The following is an 18899-nucleotide window of genomic DNA, read 5'->3' on the forward strand; positions in this document are numbered from 1 at the left end:
AAACAGTTGGCTTCCCTTCCTGAGGTCCAGACGTTCATGAAGGGGGTCCTGCACATCCAACCTCCTTTTGTGCCTCCTGCGGCGCCATGGGATCTTAATGTGGTGTTGCAGTTCCTTAAATCGGACTGGTTTGAGCCTCTACAAGAGGTAGAGTTGAAGTTTCTCACTTGGAAAGTGGTCATGCTGTTGGCCTTGGCCTCAGGCAGACGAGTGTCTGAATTAGGGGCTCTGTCACACAAGAGTCCTTATTTGATTTTTCATGAAGATAGAGCTGAACTGCGGATGCGTCAGCATTTTCTTCCAAAGGTTGTGTATTATTTCCATATCAACCAACCTGTGGTGGTGCCAGTGGCTTCTGACACCTCAGCCGTTTCAAAAGTCCTTGGATGTCGTCAGAGTGTTGAGGACTTATGTTGCAAGAATGGTTCGGATAAGGAAAACAGAATCTTTGTTTGTCCTCTATGACCCCAACAAGATTGGGGGTCCTGCTTCTAAGCAGATTATTGCGCGCTGGATCAGAGGTACCATTCAGCACGCTTATTCCACGGCAGGATTGCTGTTACCAAGTTCGGTAAAGGCCCACTCTACAAGGAAAGTGGGTTCTTCCTGGGCAGCTGCCCGGGGTGTCTTGGCGTTGCAAATTTGCCGAGCAGCTACTTGGTCAGGGGCAAACATGTTTGCTAAGTTTTACAGGTTTGACACCTTGGCTGCTGACGACCTTCAGTTTGGTCAGTCAGTTCTACAGGAACATTAGCACTTTCCTGCCCGTACTGGGAGCTTTGGTACATCCCCATGGTACTAAAATGGACCCCAGCATCCTCTAGGTCGTAAGAGAAAACAGGATTTTAATTACCTACTGGTAAATCCTTTTCTCGTAGTCCGTAGAGGATACTGGGCGCCCGCCCAGTGCTCATTTTTCCTGCAGAATTACGTTTTATCTTTTTACACAGGTTCTCATGTGTTAAGATGTTCACAGCTGTTGCTGTTGTGTTATGCATGCACGTTAGCATGGGTTATGTTGAAAGCCATGTTAGGCGGCATGTTTTGTATGGTGTGAGCTGGTGTGAATCTCGCCACTAGTTTAATGTAAATTCTTCTCTCGAAGTTGTCCGTCTCCTCGGGCACAGTTCCTATACTGAGGTCTGGAGGAGGGGCATAGAGGGAGGATCCAGTTCACACTGTTGAAAAGTCTTAAAGTGCCGGAGGCTCCTGCGGAACCGTCTATACCCCATGGTACTAAAATGGACCCCAGCATTCTCTACGGACTACAAGAAAAGGATTTACCAGTAGGTAATTAAAATCCTATTTCTGCTGCGGGGTACACTGGGCTCCACAAGGATTGGACAATGGGGTGTAGAGTAGGATCTTGATCCGAGGCACCAACAGGCTCAAAGCTTTGACTGTTCCCAGAATGCACAGCGCCGCCTCCTATATCACCCCGCCTCCCAGCACAGGAGCTCAGTTTTGTAAGTTGGTGCTGCAGTAAGCAGGCACTGAACAGAGGGGCTGCTCCAAGCAGCCCTAAGAAAAGCTTTTTATGAGGTAAAAAGTGAAGACTTCAAGGGCAGCAGCGGTGGTAAATGTCTTGTGACATTCACTGCTGCAGCTCCAGCTCTCCCCAGCGGCGCTGTACACTCCCGAGCCCTGGTTGCCGGGTACCTACAGCGGAGGCTCCGGTTTTCTTCACGTTAGACACACACGGCTGGGGCTCTCCAGGATTGCGTGGCCGCACTTTGGGAGGTGGTAAGTGGGTCCCACTTGCGGGACCCGGTCTTTATCGCGTTCCGGCGCAGTCAGTGGGAGGCGGGCCGCGCACGCTGGTGGTGGACACTGTGGCAGTACAGGCGATTCCACTAGATCACCAAGGCATGGGCGCAGGTCAGGTTTTCTCTCTAAACCAATTCTTATATCGCCCACAGTACCCCGTGGTTTTGCCAGCAGAGGGGATAAGGCTTAGACCTGAAGCCCTTCCCCCAGCCCCAGGGCGCCATTTCTAGCAAGTGTTCCCGCCCTGGAGCTGCATATCTGTCTTTTCCTCACTCCCTGTCAGTGTCTGCGGCGCCATTATCCCTCAGCTCATTGTTCCTGGGACTGCTTGGGCAAATCCTCCTATGTAAAGCCGCCTGGTTGTCAGCGCTGTGACTTTACATGACACTTAAGTATGCCTTTTTAGTCAGTGTTAGTTAAGAAAGAGTGCACTTAGTCAGGGTTTTATAGTACAATTACCCTGTGATATACATCCAGTTCTTACTGTGTACTGTTATATCTATTGTTATATAGCTGTGTAAGCTAGTCCAGTGCAGTATTATTGTCAGTAATAACCTCTGCATTGTACAAACTGTGACTTTCTGCGTGTGCATTTGAATGCTGAGTGGTGTCCATTTCGTGTCTTTCACTCAACCTGCTATCCCTATTTCTCTGACGTCCTAAGTGGATGCTGGGACTCCGTAAGGACCATGGGGAATAGCGGCTCCGCAGGAGACTGGGCACAACTAAAAGAAAGCTTTAGACTACTGGTGTGCACTGGCTCCTCCCACCATGACCCTCCTCCAGACCTCAGTTAGAATCTTGTGCCCGGCTGAGCTGGATGCACACTAGGGGCTCTCCTGAGCTCCTAGAAAGAAAGTATATATTAGGTTTTTTATTTTACAGTGAGATCTGCTGGCAACAGACTCACTGCAGCGAGGGACTAAGGGGAGAAGAAGCGAACCTACCTAACTGGTGGTAGTTTGGGCTTCTTAGGCTACTGGACACCATTAGCTCCAGAGGGATCGACCGCAGGACCCGACCTTGGTGTTCGTTCCCGGAGCCGCGCCGCCGGCCCCCTTACAGAGCCAGAAGCAAGAAGTGTTCCGGAAAATCGGCGGCAGAAGACTTCAGTCTTCAACAAGGTAGCGCACAGCACTGCAGCTGTGCGCCATTGCTCCTCATGCACACCTCACACTCCGGTCACTGATGGGTGTAGGGCGGGGGGGGGCGCCCTGAGGGCAATATAAGACACCTTGGCTGGCAAATCTACACCATATATAGTCAGGAAGGCTATATAGGTGTAAATATACCCCTGCCAGAATTCCAGAAAAAGCGGGAGAAGTCCGCCGGAAAAGGGGCGGGGCTATCTCCCTCAGCACACTGGCGCCATTTTTCCCTCACAGCTCCGCTGGAAGGACGCTCCCTGGCTCTCCCCTGCATTGTGACAAGCTACATAAGGGTAAAAAAGAGAGGGGGGGGCACTAAATTTAGGCGCAGTATATAATATAAGCAGCTATAAGGGAAAAACACTCATTATAGTGGGATCCCTGTGTTATATAGCGCTCTGGTGTGTGCTGGCATACTCTCTCTCTGTCTCCCCAAAGGGCTTTGTGGGGTCCTGTCCTCTGTCAGAGCATTCCCTGTGTGTTTGCGGTGTGTCGGTACGGCTGTGTCGACATGTTTGATGAGGAGGCGTATGTGGAGGCGGAGCAAGTGCCGATAAATGTGATGTCACCCCCTGCGGGGTCGACACCTGAGTGGATGGTTCTGTGGAAGGAATTACGCGACAGTGTCGATTCCTTGCATAAAAGGTTTGACGACATACCAAATATGGGACAGCCGGCTTCTCAGCCTGTGCCTGCCCAGGCATCTCAAAAGCCATCAGGGGCTCTAAAATGCCCGCTACCTCAGATGGCAGACACAGATGTCGACACGGATACTGACTCCAGTGTCGACGACGATGAGACAAATGTAACTTCCAATAGGGCCACACGTTACATGATTGAGGCAATGAAAAATGTGTTGCACATTTCTGATGTTACCCCAGGTACCACAAAAAAGGGTATTATGTTTGGAGAGAAAAAACTACCAGTTGTTTTTCCTCCATCTGAGGAATTAAATGAAGTGTGTGAAGAAGCGTGGGCTTCCCCCGATAAGAAAATGGTAATTTCTAAGAGGTTACTAATGGCGTACCCTTTCCCGCCAGAGGATAGGTCACGTTGGGAAACATCCCCTAGGGTGGATAAAGCGCTCACACGCTTGTCAAAGAAGGTGGCACTACCGTCTCCGGATACGGCCGCCCTGAAGGAATCTGCTGATAGAAAGGAGGAGGCTATCCTGAAGTCTATATATACACACACAGGTGTTATATTGAGACCAGCTATTGCGTCAGCATGGAGGTGCAGTGCTGCAGCTGCGTGGTCAGATTCCCTGTCGGAAAATATTGATACCCTAGACAGGGACACTATATTGCTAACCGTAGAGCATATTAAAGACGCACTCTTATACATGAGGGATGCACAGAGGGATATTTGCCGGCTGGCATCAAAAATAAGTGCAATGTCCATTTCTGCCAGGAGAGGGTTATGGACTCGGCAGTGGACTGGAGATGCAGATTCTAAAAGGCACATGGAAGTTTTGCCTTATAAGGGTGAGGAGTTGTTCGGGGATGGTCTCTCGGACCTCGTTTCCACAGCAACAGCTGGGAAGTCAGCATTTTTACCCCATATCCCCTCACAGCCAAAGAAAGCACAGTATTATCAGGTACAGTCCTTTCGGCCCAATAAGGGCAAGCGGGCTAGAGGTGCGTCCTTTCTGCCCAGAGGCAGAGGTAGAGGGAAAAAGCTGCAGCATACAGCCAGTTCCCAGGAGCAAAAGTCCTCCCCCGCTTCCTCTAAGTCCACAGCATGACGCTGGGGCTCCACAGGCGGAGCCGGGTACGGTGGGGGCCCGTCTCAAAAATTTCAGCGATTAGTGGGCTCGCTCACGGGTGGATCCCTGGATCTTTCAAGTAGTATCTCAGGGGTACAAGCTGGAATTCGAGACGTCTCCCCCCCGCCATTTCCTCAAATCTGCCTTGCCAACAACTCCCTTAGACAGGGAGGCAGTGTTAGAGGCAATTCACAAGCTGTATTCCCAGCAGGTGATAGTAAAGGTGCCCCTACTTCAACAAGGACGGGGTTACTATTCCACAATGTTTGTGGTACCGAAACCGGACGGTTCGGTGAGACCCATTTTAAATTTGAAATCCTTGAACACTAATATAAAAAAATTCAAGTTCAAGATGGAATCGCTCAGGGCGGTTATTGCAAGCCTGGACGAGGGGGATTACATGGTATCACTGGACATCAAGGATGCTTACCTGCATGTCCCCATTTACCATCCTCACCAGGAGTACCTCAGATTTGTGGTACAGGATTGTCATTACCAATTCCAGACGTTGCCGTTCGGTCTATCCACGGCTCCGAGGGTATTTACCAAGGTAATGGCCGAAATGATGATACTCCTTCAAAAGAAGGGAGTTTTAATTATCCCGTACTTGAACGATCTCCTGATAAAGGCGAGGTCCAGGGAGCAGTTGTTGGTCGGGGTAGCACTATCTCAGGAGGTGCTACAACAGCACGGCTGGATTCTAAATATTCCAAAGTCACAGCTGGTCCCTACGACACGTCTACTGTTCCTGGGGATGGTTCTGGACACAGAACAGAAAAAAGTGTTTCTCCCGGAGGAGAAGGCCAAGGAGCTGTCATCTCTAGTCAGAGGCCTCCTAAAACCAAGACAGGTGTCGGTGCATCACTGCACGCGGATCTTGGGAAAGATGGTAGCTTCCTACGAAGCAATTCCATTCGTCAGGTTCCATGCGAGAACCTTTCAGTGGGACCTGTTGGACAAGTGGTCAGGATCGCATCTTCAGATGCATCGTCGGATAACCCTGTCTCCAAGGACCAGGGTGTCTCTGCTGTGGTGGCTGAAAAGTGCTCATCTTCAAGAGGGCCGAAGATTCGGCATACAGGACTGGGTCCTGGTGACCACGGATGCCAGCCTTCGAGGCTGGGGGGCAGTCACACAGGGAAGAAACTTCCAAGGACTATGGTCGAGTCAGGAGACTTCCCTACACATAAATGTTCTGGAACTGAGGGCCATTTACAATGCCCTAAGTCAGGCAAAACCCCTGCTTCAAAACCAGCCGGTACTGATCCAGTCAGACAACATCACGGCGGTCGCCCATGTAAACCGACAGGGCGGCACGAGAAGCAGGACGGCGATGGCAGAAGCCACAAGGATTCTCCGATGGGCGGAAAATCACGTGTTAGCACTGTCAGCAGTGTTCATTCCGGGAGTGGACAACTGGGAAGCAGACTTCCTCAGCAGGCACGACCTCCACCCGGGAGAGTGGGGACTTCATCCAGAAGTCTTCCAACTGATTGTAAACCGTTGGGAAAGGCCACAGGTGGACATGATGGCGTCCCGCCTAAACAAAAAGCTAGAAAGATATTGCGCCAGGTCGAGAGACCCGCAGGCGATAGCTGTGGACGCTCTAGTGACACCGTGGGTGTACCGGTCGGTTTATGTGTTCCCTCCTCTTCCTCTCATACCAAAGGTACTGAGGATAATAAGGAGAAGAGGAGTAAGAACTATACTCATTGTTCCGGATTGGCCAAGAAGAGCTTGGTACCCGGAACTTCAAGAGATGATGTCAGAGGACCCATTGCCTCTGCCGCTCAGACAGGACCTGCTGCAGCAGGGGCCCTGTCTGTTCCAAGACTTACCGCGGCTGCGTTTGCCGGCATGGCGGTTGAACACCGGATCCTGAAGGAAAAGGGCATTCCGGAGGAAGTCATTCCTACGCTGATTAAAGCTAGGAAAGAAGTAACCGCAAACCATTATCACCGCATATGGCGAAAATATGTTGCGTGGTGTGAGGCCAGGAAGGCCCCAACGGAGGAATTTCAGCTGGGCCGTTTCCTGCACTTCCTACAGTCAGGGGTGACTATGGGCCTAAAATTGGGTTCCATTAAGGTCCAGATTTCGGCTCTATCGATTTTCTTCCAGAAAGAACTGGCTTCACTACCTGAAGTTCAAACTTTTGTTAAGGGAGTGCTGCATATTCAGCCCCCTTTTGTGCCTCCTGTGGCACCTTGGGATCTCAACGTGGTGTTGGATTTCCTAAAGTCACATTGGTTTGAGCCACTTAAAACCGTGGAATTGAAGTATCTCACGTGGAAAGTGGTCATGTTGTTGGCCTTGGCTTCGGCCAGGCGTGTATCAGAATTGGCGGCTTTGTCATGTAAAAGCCCTTATCTGATTTTCCATATGGATAGGGCAGAATTGAGGACTCGTCCCCAATTTCTCCCTAAGGTGGTATCAGCCTTTCATCTGAACCAACCTATCGTGGTGCCTGCGGCTACTAAAGACTTGGAGGCTTCCAAGTTGTTGGACGTAGTCAGGGCCCTGAAAATTTATGTTTCCAGGACTGCGGGAGTCAGAAAGACTGACTCGCTATTTATCCTGTATGCGCCCAACAAGTTGGGTGCACCTGCTTCAAAGCAGACTATTGCTCGCTGGATCTGTAGTACGATTCAGCTTGCACATTCTGCGGCTGGACTGCCGCATCCTAAATCAGTGAAAGCCCATTCCACGAGGAAGGTGGGCTCTTCTTGGGCGGCTGCCCGAGGGGTCTCGGCTCTACAACTTTGCCGAGCAGCTACTTGGTCGGGGTCAAACACGTTTGCTAAATTCTACAAGTTTGACACCCTGGCTGAGGAGGACCTAGAGTTTGCCCATTCGGTGCTGCAGAGTCATCCGCACTCTCCCGCCCGTTTGGGAGCTTTGGTATAATCCCCATGGTCCTTACGGAGTCCCAGCATCCACTTAGGACGTCAGAGAAAATAAGAATTTACTCACCGGTAATTCTATTTCTCGTAGTCCGTAGTGGATGCTGGGCGCCCATCCCAAGTGCGGATTGTCTGCAATACTTGTATATAGTTATTGCCTAACTAAAGGGTTATTGTTGAGCCATCTGTTGAGAGGCTCAGTTGTTATCATACTGTTAACTGGGTATTGTATCACGAGTTATACGGTGTGATTGGTGTGGCTGGTATGAGTCTTACCCGGGATTCAAAATCCTTCCTTATTGTGTCAGCTCTTCCGGGCACAGTATCCTAACTGAGGTCTGGAGGAGGGTCATGGTGGGAGGAGCCAGTGCACACCAGTAGTGTAAAGCTTTCTTTTAGTTGTGCCCAGTCTCCTGCGGAGCCGCTATTCCCCATGGTCCTTACGGAGTCCCAGCATCCACTACGGACTACGAGAAATGGAATTACCGGTGAGTAAATTCTTATTATTCCATAACCTGAGGGGGCTTGGTGCGTCAGGTGTTATCTAATATAGGATTTTCACAAAGATATACTGTATTACGTATTTTTCTCTGTGATTTAGTCACCATATCTCTCCTTTATCTCTGCTAGTGCTGACTACACTGCGCAGGGGTTCGGGTTTAGAGGTATAGTGCTGCTGATAATTGTACTGTGTTAACCTCATACTGCAAGTTATATCATGTCTGCTTCTGAGGGTAACGGTTCTGGGGCTGAACACACTGCTGGTGTTGCTGACGCCACGGGGCGATATGAGGAGAATATAGCAGCTGTGGGCTCTGGTTCTGGGGGCTCCTTGCCCCCCAGTGGGACTGTGGCAACGGAGGCACATACTGACCCACCGTGTGCCGCTTTTTCCACGCTTCTGCATACGCTAGTTCATAAACTAACTCCCCCTATGGGACCCCCAATGCCGGTACAAACGTATGTGGTCCCTGCAGCTAACCCGCCGTGGGCGGACAATTTATCTGCTCAATTAAAGAGGTTGAACCAGTCCTTGACTACTAAAAAGTCTGAACAAGAGGTCCTCTAAGCGAGCGCTTCTCTCCTCACAATCCACTGCTGTCACTGACACCTCGTCTGATGAAGACGGCACATATACTGACCCCTCAGGTTCTGACTCAGATACAGCTGATGGGGAGGGTAGTTCACATGTGGATGTTCCTGATCTTTTGGAGGCTATTAAGTTAATTCTGCAGATTACGGATGATCCTGAACCATCCGTCCCTCCTAAGAAACCAGATAGGTTCAAGCGTCAGAAGGTGGTTAAGTAAGTTTTACCTCACTCTGACCACCTAGTGGATATACGTCAGAAACCCTGGGAAAACCCGGGTACGAAGTTTGTGCCTCAAAAGAAGATGCTGGCTCGCTATCCCCTCGCGTCTAAAAATGGGGACTCACATGTGGCTAGGATGGTGGTTTCCTCAGCTCTATCTGTCACTACCGTCACGTCTCTAAAAGAGCCTACGGATAAACGTGTGGAGGGTTGTCTGAAAGCGATTTACACCCTCACGGGTGCTGCACAAAGGCCCACTATTGCAGCTACCTGAACTGCAGAGGCTATTGAAGCATGGGCCTTGGAGTTAGAAGCTGAAATCTCTTCTGACCATGCGAGACAATGCTTGTCATATATTGTCACATCTTCTCGATATATTAAAGAGGCGGCTTCTGTTGCCGGTATCCTAGCAGCCAAGGCCTCTACTACGTCAGTCCTGGCTCGCCGGATATTGTGGCTGAGATCCTGGTCTGTTGGTCTGGACTGTAGAAAAACCCTGGAGCTACTCCCTTTCAAGGGAGATATTCTGTTTGGGGAGGACTTAAATAAGATTGTGGCTGACTTGGCTACTGCCAAAACTGCCTGTCTGCCTAATACCGCTCCTTCTGTGTCGAAGGTTAAAGGTACGTCCTTTCGCCCCTTTCGTCCTTCAGGTAAAGCAAAAGGTCAGGCGTACCATAAGCAGGCCCGCACTTCCAAACCTGGTAAGCCGAAGCCCAAAAGAGCCTGGGCAGCCCGTCAGCCAGCTGCCAAGACCGATAAGCCTGCCTCATGACGGGGCGGGCCTCCCCCTGGGGGATCCCAGGGTGGGGGCCGGCTTCTAGGGTATGAAGACCACTTCAGATGCCTGGGTACGGGAAGTCGTCACTCGAGGTTACGCCATAGCCTTCAAATACCGACCCCCTCATTGATTTTGCCAGAAAGACGTCCCTTTGGACCAGACAAAGGCAAAAACTCTACACTCGGTGGTACAGACCCTCCTGGATACAGGAGTCGTCGTACAGGTGCCTCTTGCTCGGAGGGGCCGGGGGTACTATTCTCCGCTGTTTCTGGTCCCGAAACCGAATGGGTCCTCCCGGCCCATTCTCAACCTCAAGGCATTGAACAGGTTTGTGAAGGTTTCCAAGTTCCGTATGGAAACCCTTCGCTCTATAGTTCTGGCCTTGGAACCTGGGGACTACATGGTCTCCTTGGACATACAGGATGTTACCTGCATATTCCTATAGCAGTGTCACATCAACAATACCTGAGGTTCGCTATTGGCAACCTACATTATCAGTTTCGGGCGTTACCTTTTGGTTTAACAACGGCTCCGCAAGTCTTCACCAAAGTTATGGCGGTGATGACGGTGGTACTCCGCCGTCAAGGGGTCAGGATACTGACGTATCTGGACGACTTGTTAATCCTGCCAAATTCCCCAGATCTTCTCCTGCGTCATCTGGATATGACAGTCCGGTTTCTACAAGCCCACGGGTGGCTCATCAACTGGAAGAAATCCTCCATGGTCCCTGCTTAGAGCATGGTGCACCTGGGAGCGTTGTTGGACACTCACAACCAGAGGTTGTTCTTATCTCAGGAGAAAGTCCGGAAGATTCAGGACTGGATTCGTTGCTTCCTTTCTCGTCCGCAAGTGTCGATACATTCGGCAATGCAGGTGCTGGGCCTAATGGTATCAGCATTCGACATGGTGGAGTATGCTCAATTCCATTCTCGACCCCTCCAGAGGCTGATTCTAGCCAAGTGGGACGGCCTGCCTCACCGGATCAGATCTCAAATGATCTTTTTGACTCCGGAGGTCCGTCTGTCGCTACACTGGTGGCTCCGGGACCAACAATTGTGCAGGGGTCCTGTTGACGACAGATGCCAGTCTAAGAGGTTGGGGCGCGGTGCTGGAGCAACACTCCCTTCAGGGTCGGTGGACCAAGGAGGAATCTCTCCTCTCGATCAACATTCTGGAATTGCGGGCGGTCTTCAATGCGTTGAACCTAGCCCAGCATTTAATACAGAACCATCCTGTTCAAGTACAGTCGGACAACGCCACCACAGTGGCTTACACAAAGCATCAAGGCGGCACTCGAAGCCGTTTGGTAATGAAGGAAGTCTCACGGATTCAACGTTGGGCGGAACGCCATCTACCGGCCATATCGGCAATATTCATTCCGGGAGTCCTGAATTGGGAAGCGGACTTTCTCAGTCGTCAGGACGTGCATGCCGGCGAGTGGGGCCTCCATCCAGAAGTGTTTCAACTCCTCGTGGAAAAGTGGGGTCTTCCAGACGTGGATCTGATGGCGTCTCGACACAATCACAAGGTTCCGGTCTTCGGAGCAAGGACAAGGGATCCGCAAGCAGCATTCGTGGATGCGCTGGCGGTGGCGTGGAGGTTTTGGCTGCAGTATGTGTTCCCTCCGGTGTCACTCCTGCCCAGGGTAATTCGGAAGTTCAAGCAAGAAAAAGGAATTCTGCTTCTCATAGCTCCAGCGTGGCCCAGACGGCACTGGTTCTCAGACCTGCAGGGCCTATCGTCAGAGCGTCCAATTCCACTTCCACAACGCCCAGACCTCCTCGTTCAGGGCCCCTGTGTCTACCAGGACCTAGCCCGGCTGTCTTTGACGGCGTGGCTCTTAAAGCTTCCGTCTTGAGGGCTAAGGGTTTTTCTGAAGAGGTCATTAAAACTATGTTGCGGGCCCGGAAACCGGCTTCTGCTCGGATTTACCATAGGGTCTGGCATTCCTACTTTGTTTGGTGCGCATCTAACAATTATGACGCTTCCAAGTTTAGTACAGCTAAGCTTTTGGCTTTTCTGCAGCAAGGCCTAGAGTTGGGCCTGCGTGTGGCCTCCCTAAAGGTTCATATTTCTGCCTTGTCGGTGTGGTTTCAGAGAAAAATTGCGACTTTGCCTGATGTTCATACTTTCACTCAGGGTGTGTTGCGTATCCAACCTCCCTATATCCCGCCTGTGGCTCCTTGGGACTTGTCGGTGGTTTTGGAGGTGTTGCAGGAGCCTCCGTTTGAACCCCTCGGTTCAGCTGACCTTAAGTGGCTTTCCCTTAAGGTGGTGTTCTTGCTGGCTATTGCCTCTGCTAGAAGAGTGTCGGATCTGGGTGCCTTGTCTTGTAGTTCCCCATATCTGATTTTTCACCGTGATCGGGCGGTTCTTAGGACTCGTCCCGGATATTTACCTAAGGTGGTTTCTTCGTTTCACCTTAATCAGGAGATTGTGGTTCCGGCCTTTGTCTCTCCTGATTTATCTCCCAAAGAGCGGTCTTTGGATGTGGTACGGGCTCTCCGTATCTATGTGAAGAGAACTGCTTCTATCCGAAAATCTGATTCTCTCTTTGTTTTGTTTGGATTTCACAAACGTGGCTGGCCTGCTCACAAGCAGACCCTGATGGATTAGAATGGTGATTGCACATGCTTATGTGAAGGCTGGTCTCTCTGCTCCTGTTCACATTAAGGCCTATTCTACTCGGTCTGTTGGACCTTCTTGGGGGGCCCAACGTGGTGCGACCCTTGAACAATTGTGCAAGGCGGCTACGTGGTCTTCCGTGAACACGTTCATAAGGTTCTATGCCTTCGATACTGCCGCTTCCCAGGATGCTTCCTTTGGACACCGGGTTCTTGTGCCCGCTACAGTGCGTCCCCTCCCATAAGGAACTGCTTTAGGACATCCCCATTGTCCAATCCTTGTGGAGCCCAGTGTACCCCGCAGCAGAAAACGAGTTTTATGGTAAGAACTTACCTTTGTTAAAACTCTTTCTGCGAGGTACACTGGGCTCCACAAGGCGCCCACCCTGACGCACTTAGCTTCTTTGGGTTGGTATGGCATAAGCCGCTGACACTTCTCTTGTCGTGAGAGTGTGGTGTATGTGGCTACTAACTGTTGTCGTCTCTTTTCCTGCTACTGCATTGGGCTGGTTAACTAAAAACTGAGCTCCTGTGCTGGGAGGCGGGTGATATAGGAGGCGGCGCTGTGCATTCTGGGAACAGTCAAAGCTTTGAGCCTGTTGGTGCCTCGGATCAAGATCCTACTCTACACCCCATTGTCCAATCCTTGTGGAGCCCAGTGTACCTTGCAGAAAGAGTTTTAACAAAGGTAAGTTCTTACCATAAAACTCGTTTTTTGTGCAGAACAAGACCAGCCCTGTAGTTACTTATTCTGTGCGATGATTGCTGCGATGGATGACACAGTAATGACATCAGATACCCAACCAGCAAACGCCCGGCCACGCCTGCATTTTTCCAAACACTCCCAGAAAACGGCCAGTTGCCACCCAGAAACTCCCACTTCCTGTCAATCTACCTGCGTTCGCCAGTGAGACTGAAAGTGTCGCTAGAACCTGTGCAAAACCACGATGCTCTTTGTACCCGTACGCCGCACGTGCGCATTGCGGTGCATACGCATGCGCAGTTTTACAGTTTTTTTAACTGATCGCTACGCAACGAACAGCGGCAGCTAGCGATCATCTCGGAATGAGGACCATAGTCATTAGCGTGATATCAGATTTTTGAATGACGTCATATTTAACCTGTTTGTTCTTTATATGAATTCTGACCATACTACAAATCTCTTTTCCCAGGAATGTTCTCCTGAGTATCACAGGCGCTGATTTCTCCTCACAATGCCAGAAGGTGCAGCTACAGCAACTGACAAGGTTTCGGTCCCGCCACCGTTACCTGTCCAGCACAGAAATGCAGCAGCCGACCTGAGGAAGATGCGTCGAATCATTACTGAGGATTACAGCTGGTCCCTGGCCTTAATCCCGCTGCTCAGCGACTTGTGCCTACAACACATTGTCAGGAACTTTGAGCGTAAGTCCTCTGGCTCCACAGCTCTGTCATATATGTTGTTTGTGTTATAAAATAAACCTATATGCAGCTGTTTTATGAATCTGGGTTTGACACAAAGTGCCTGCAAGTGCGGGTGTCCGTGGCAGCCAGATTTACTACCATATGCTAATGTCAGTATCCGTATGGCTTCATGCACACAGATCTTTTCCATGCAGTCGCACAATAGCACTCGGATCTTTTCCATGTACTCGCACAATAGCGCACAGATCTTTTCCATGCAGTCGCACAATAGCACACAGATCTTTTCCATGTACTCGCACAATAGCGCACAGATCTTTTCCATGTACTCGCACAATAGCGCACAGATCTTTTCCATGCAGTCGCACAATAGCACACAGATCTTTTCCATGCACTCGCACAATAGCGCACAGATCTGTTCCATGCACTCGCACAATAGCGCACAGATCTGTTCCATGCACTCGCACAATATCGCACAGATCTTTTCCATGCACTCGCACAATAGCGCACAGATCTTTTCCATGTACTCGCACAATATCACACAGATCTTTTCCATGCAGTCGCACAATAGCGCACAGATCTTTTCCATGCACTCGCACAATATCACACAGATCTTTTCCATGCAGTCGCACAATAGCGCACAGATCTTTTCCATGTACTCGCACAATATCGCACAGATCTTTTCCATGTACTCGCACAATATCGCACAGATCTTTTCCATGTACTCGCACAATATCGCACAGATCTTTTCCATGTACTCGCACAATATCGCACAGATCTTTTCCATGTACTCGCACAATATCGCACAGATCTTTTCCATGCACTCGCACTATAGCGTACAGATCTTTTCCATGCACTCGCACAATATCGCACAGATCTTTTCCATGCACTCGCACAATAGCGCACAGATCTTTTCCATGCACTCGCACAATATCGCACAGATCTTTTCCATGCAGTCGCACTATAGCACACTGATCTTTTCCATGCACTCGCACAATAGCGCAAAGATCTTTTCCATGCACTCGCACAATATCGCACAGATCTTTTCCATGCACTCGCACAATAGCGCAAAGATCTTTTCCATGCACTCGCACAATATCGCACAGATCTTTTCCATGCACTCGCACAATAGCGCAAAGATCTTTTCCATGCATTCGCACTATATCGCACAGATCTTTTCCATGCACTCGCACTATAGCGCACAGATCTTTTCCATGCACTCGCACATAGCGCACAGATCTTTTCCATGCACTCGCACAATAGCACAAAGATCTTTTCCATGCACTCGCACTATATCGCACAGATCTTTTCCATGCACTCGCACAATATCGCACAGATCTTTTCCATGCACTCGCACTATAGCGCAAAGATCTTTTCCATGTACTCGCACAATATCACACAGATCTTTTCCATGCATTCGCACTATATCGCACAGATCTTTTCCATGCACTCGCACTATAGCGCACAGATCTTTTCCATGCACTCGCACAATAGCGTACAGATCATTTCCATGTACTCGCACAATAGCGCACAGATCTTTTCCATGCACTCGCACAATAGCGCAAAGATCTTTTCCATGCACTCGCACAATAGCGCACAGATCTTTTCCATGCACTCGCACTATAGCGCACAGATCTTTTCCATGCACTCGCACAATAGCGCACAGATCTTTTCCATGCACTCGCACAATAGCGCAAAGATCTTTTCCATGCACTCGCACTATAGCGCAAAGATCTTTTCCATGCACTCGCACAATAGCGCAAAGATCTTTTCCATGCATTCGCACAATATCGCACAAATCTTTTCCATGCACTCGCACTATATCGCACAGATCTTTTCCATGCACTCGCACAATAGCGCAAAGATCTTTTCCATGCATTCGCACTATATCGCACAGATCTTTTCCATGCACTCGCACTATATCGCACAGATCTTTTCCATGCACTCGCACAATAGCGTACAGATCATTTCCATGTACTCGCACAATAGCGCACAGATCTTTTCCATGCACTCGCACAATAGCGCAAAGATCTTTTCCATGCATTCGCACAATATCGCACAGATCTTTTCCATGCACTCGCACAATAGCGCAAAGATCTTTTCCATGCACTCGCACTATAGCGCACAGATCTTTTCCATGTACTCGCACACTAGCGTACAGATCATTTCCATGCACTCGCACAATAGCGCACAGATCATTTCCATGTACTCGCACAATATCGCACAGATCTTTTCCATGCACTCGCACAATAGCGCAAAGATCTTTTCCATGCATTCGCACAATATCGCACAGATCTTTTCCATGCACTCGCACTATAGCGTACAGATCTTTTCCATGCACTCGCACAATAGCGCACAGATCTTTTCCATGCACTCGCACAATAGCGCACAGATCTTTTCCATGCACTCGCACAATAGCGCACAGATCTTTTCCATGCACTCGCACTATAGCGCACAGATCTTTTCCATGCACTCGCACAATAGCGCACAGATCTTTTCCATGCACTCGCACTATAGCGCAAAGATCTTTTCCATGCACTCGCACAATAGCGCAAAGATCTTTTCCATGCATTCGCACAATATCGCACAGATCTTTTCCATGCACTCGCACTATATCGCACAGATCTTTTCCATGCACTCGCACAATAGCGCACAGATCTTTTCCATGCACTCGCACAATAGCGCAAAGATCTTTTCCATGCACTCGCACTATAGCGCAAAGATCTTTTCCATGCACTCGCACAATAGCGCAAAGATCTTTTCCATGCATTCGCACAATATCGCACAGATCTTTTCCATGCACTCGCACAATAGCGCAAAGATCTTTTCCATGCACTCGCACTATATCGCACAGATCTTTTCCATGCACTCGCACTATATCGCACAGATCTTTTCCATGCACTCGCACAATAGCGCAAAGATCTTTTCCATGCATTCGCACTATATCGCACAGATCTTTTCCATGCACTCGCACTATATCGCACAGATCTTTTCCATGCACTCGCACAATAGCGTACAGATCTTTTCCATGCACTCGCACAATAGCGCAAAGATCTTTTCCATGCATTCGCACAATATCGCACAGATCTTTTCCATGCACTCGCACAATAGCGCAAAGATCTTTTCCATGCACTCGCACTATAGCGCACAGATCTTTTCCATGTACTCGCACACTAGCGTACAGATCATTTCCATGCACTCGCACAATAGCGCACAGATCATTTCCATGTACTCGCACAATATCGCACAGATCTTTTCCATGCACTCGCACAATAGCGCAAAGATCTTTTCCATGCATTCGCACAATAGCGCACAGATCTTTTCCATGCACTCGCACAATAGCGCACAGATCTTTTCCATGCACTCGCATAATATTGCACAGATCTTTTCCATGCACTCGCACAATAGCACACTGATCTTTTCCATGTACTCGCACAATAGCGCACAGATCTTTTCCATGCACTCGCACAATAGCGCACAGATCTTTTCCATGCACTCGCACTATAGCGCACAGATCTTTTCCATGCACTCGCACAATAGCGCAAAGATCTTTTCCATGCATTCGCACAATATCGCACAGATCTTTTCCATGCACTCGCACAATAGCGCAAAGATCTTTTCCATGCACTCGCACTATAGCGCACAGATCTTTTCCATGTACTCGCACACTAGCGTACAGATCATTTCCATGCACTCGCACAATAGCGCACAGATCATTTCCATGTACTCGCACAATATCGCACAGATCTTTTCCATGCACTCGCACAATAGCGCAAAGATCTTTTCCATGCATTCGCACAATAGCGCACAGATCTTTTCCATGCAGTCGCACAATAGCGCACAGATCTTTTCCATGCACTCGCATAATATTGCACAGATCTTTTCCATGCACTCGCACAATAGCACACTGATCTTTTCCATGTACTCGCACAATAGCGCACAGATCTTTTCCATGCACTCGCACAATAGCGCACAGATCTTTTCCATGCACTCGCACAATAGCGCACAGATCTTTTCCATGCACTCGCACTATAGCGCACAGATCTTTTCCATGCACTCGCACAATATCGCACAGATCTTTTCCATGCACTCGCACTATAGCGCACAGATCTTTTCCATGCAGTCGCACAATATCGCACAGATCTTTTCCATGCACTCGCACTATAGCGCACAGATCTTTTCCATGCACTCACACAATATCGCACAGATCTTTTCCATGCACTCGCACAATATCGCACAGATCTTTTCCATGCACTCACACAATATCGCACAGATCTTTTCCATGCACTCGCACAATAGCGCACAGATCTTTTCCATGCACTCGCACAATAGCACACAGATCTTTTCCATGCAGTCGCACAATATCGCACAGATCTTTTCCATGCACTCACACAATATCGCACAGATCTTTTCCATGCACTCGCACAATAGCGCACAGATCTTTTCCATGCACTCGCACAATAGCACACTGATCTTTTCCATGCACTCGCACAATAGCGCACAGATCTTTTCCATGCAGTCGCACAATATCGCACAGATCTTTTCCATGCACTCGCACAATAGCGCACAGATCTTTTCCATGCACTCGCACAATAGCGCACAGATCTTTTCCATGCAGTCGCACAATAGCGCACAGATCTTTTCCATGCACTCGCACAATAGCGCACAGATCTTTTCCATGCACTCGCATAATATTGCACAGATCTTTTCCATGCACTCGCACAATAGCACACTGATCTTTTCCATGTACTCGCATAATATCGCACAGATCTTTTCCATGCACTCGCACAATAGCGCACAGATCTTTTCCATGCACTCGCACAATAGCGCACAGATCTTTTCCATGCAGTCGCACAATAGCGCACAGATCTTTTCCATGTACTCGCACAATATCGCACAGATCTTTTCCATGCACTCGCACAATAGCGCACAGATCTTTTCCATGCACTCGCACAATAGCGCACAGATCTTTTCCATGCAGTCGCACAATAGCGCACAGATCTTTTCCATGCACTCGCACAATATCGCACAGATCTTTTCCATGCACTCGCATAATATCGCACAGATCTTTTCCATGCACTCGCACAATAGCACACAGATCTTTTCCATGCAGTCGCACAATATCGCACAGATCTTTTCCATGCACTCGCACAATAGCGCACAGATCTTTTCCATGCACTCGCACAATATCGCACAGA

General features: G+C 49.3%; 1 protein-coding gene across 5 annotated transcripts in view; it reads left to right on the forward strand.

Annotated features, from left to right (window-relative positions):
• TCTE1 (t-complex-associated-testis-expressed 1) overlaps window positions 1-18899 on the forward strand; it is a 60500-nt gene that overhangs the window by 13203 nt on the left and 28398 nt on the right. For all 5 annotated transcript variants that reach the window (XM_063918805.1, XM_063918806.1, XM_063918809.1 and 2 more), the window contains exon 2: window positions 13473-13704. In XM_063918805.1, the coding sequence (XP_063774875.1) occupies window positions 13515-13704 (190 nt within the window). In that variant the 5' untranslated portion in view covers window positions 13473-13514. The remainder of the gene's footprint in view (window positions 1-13472; window positions 13705-18899) is intronic.

This window comes from Pseudophryne corroboree, chromosome 4 (genome assembly GCF_028390025.1).
Source record: "Pseudophryne corroboree isolate aPseCor3 chromosome 4, aPseCor3.hap2, whole genome shotgun sequence".
Classification (NCBI taxonomy): Eukaryota; Metazoa; Chordata; class Amphibia; order Anura; family Myobatrachidae; genus Pseudophryne; species Pseudophryne corroboree.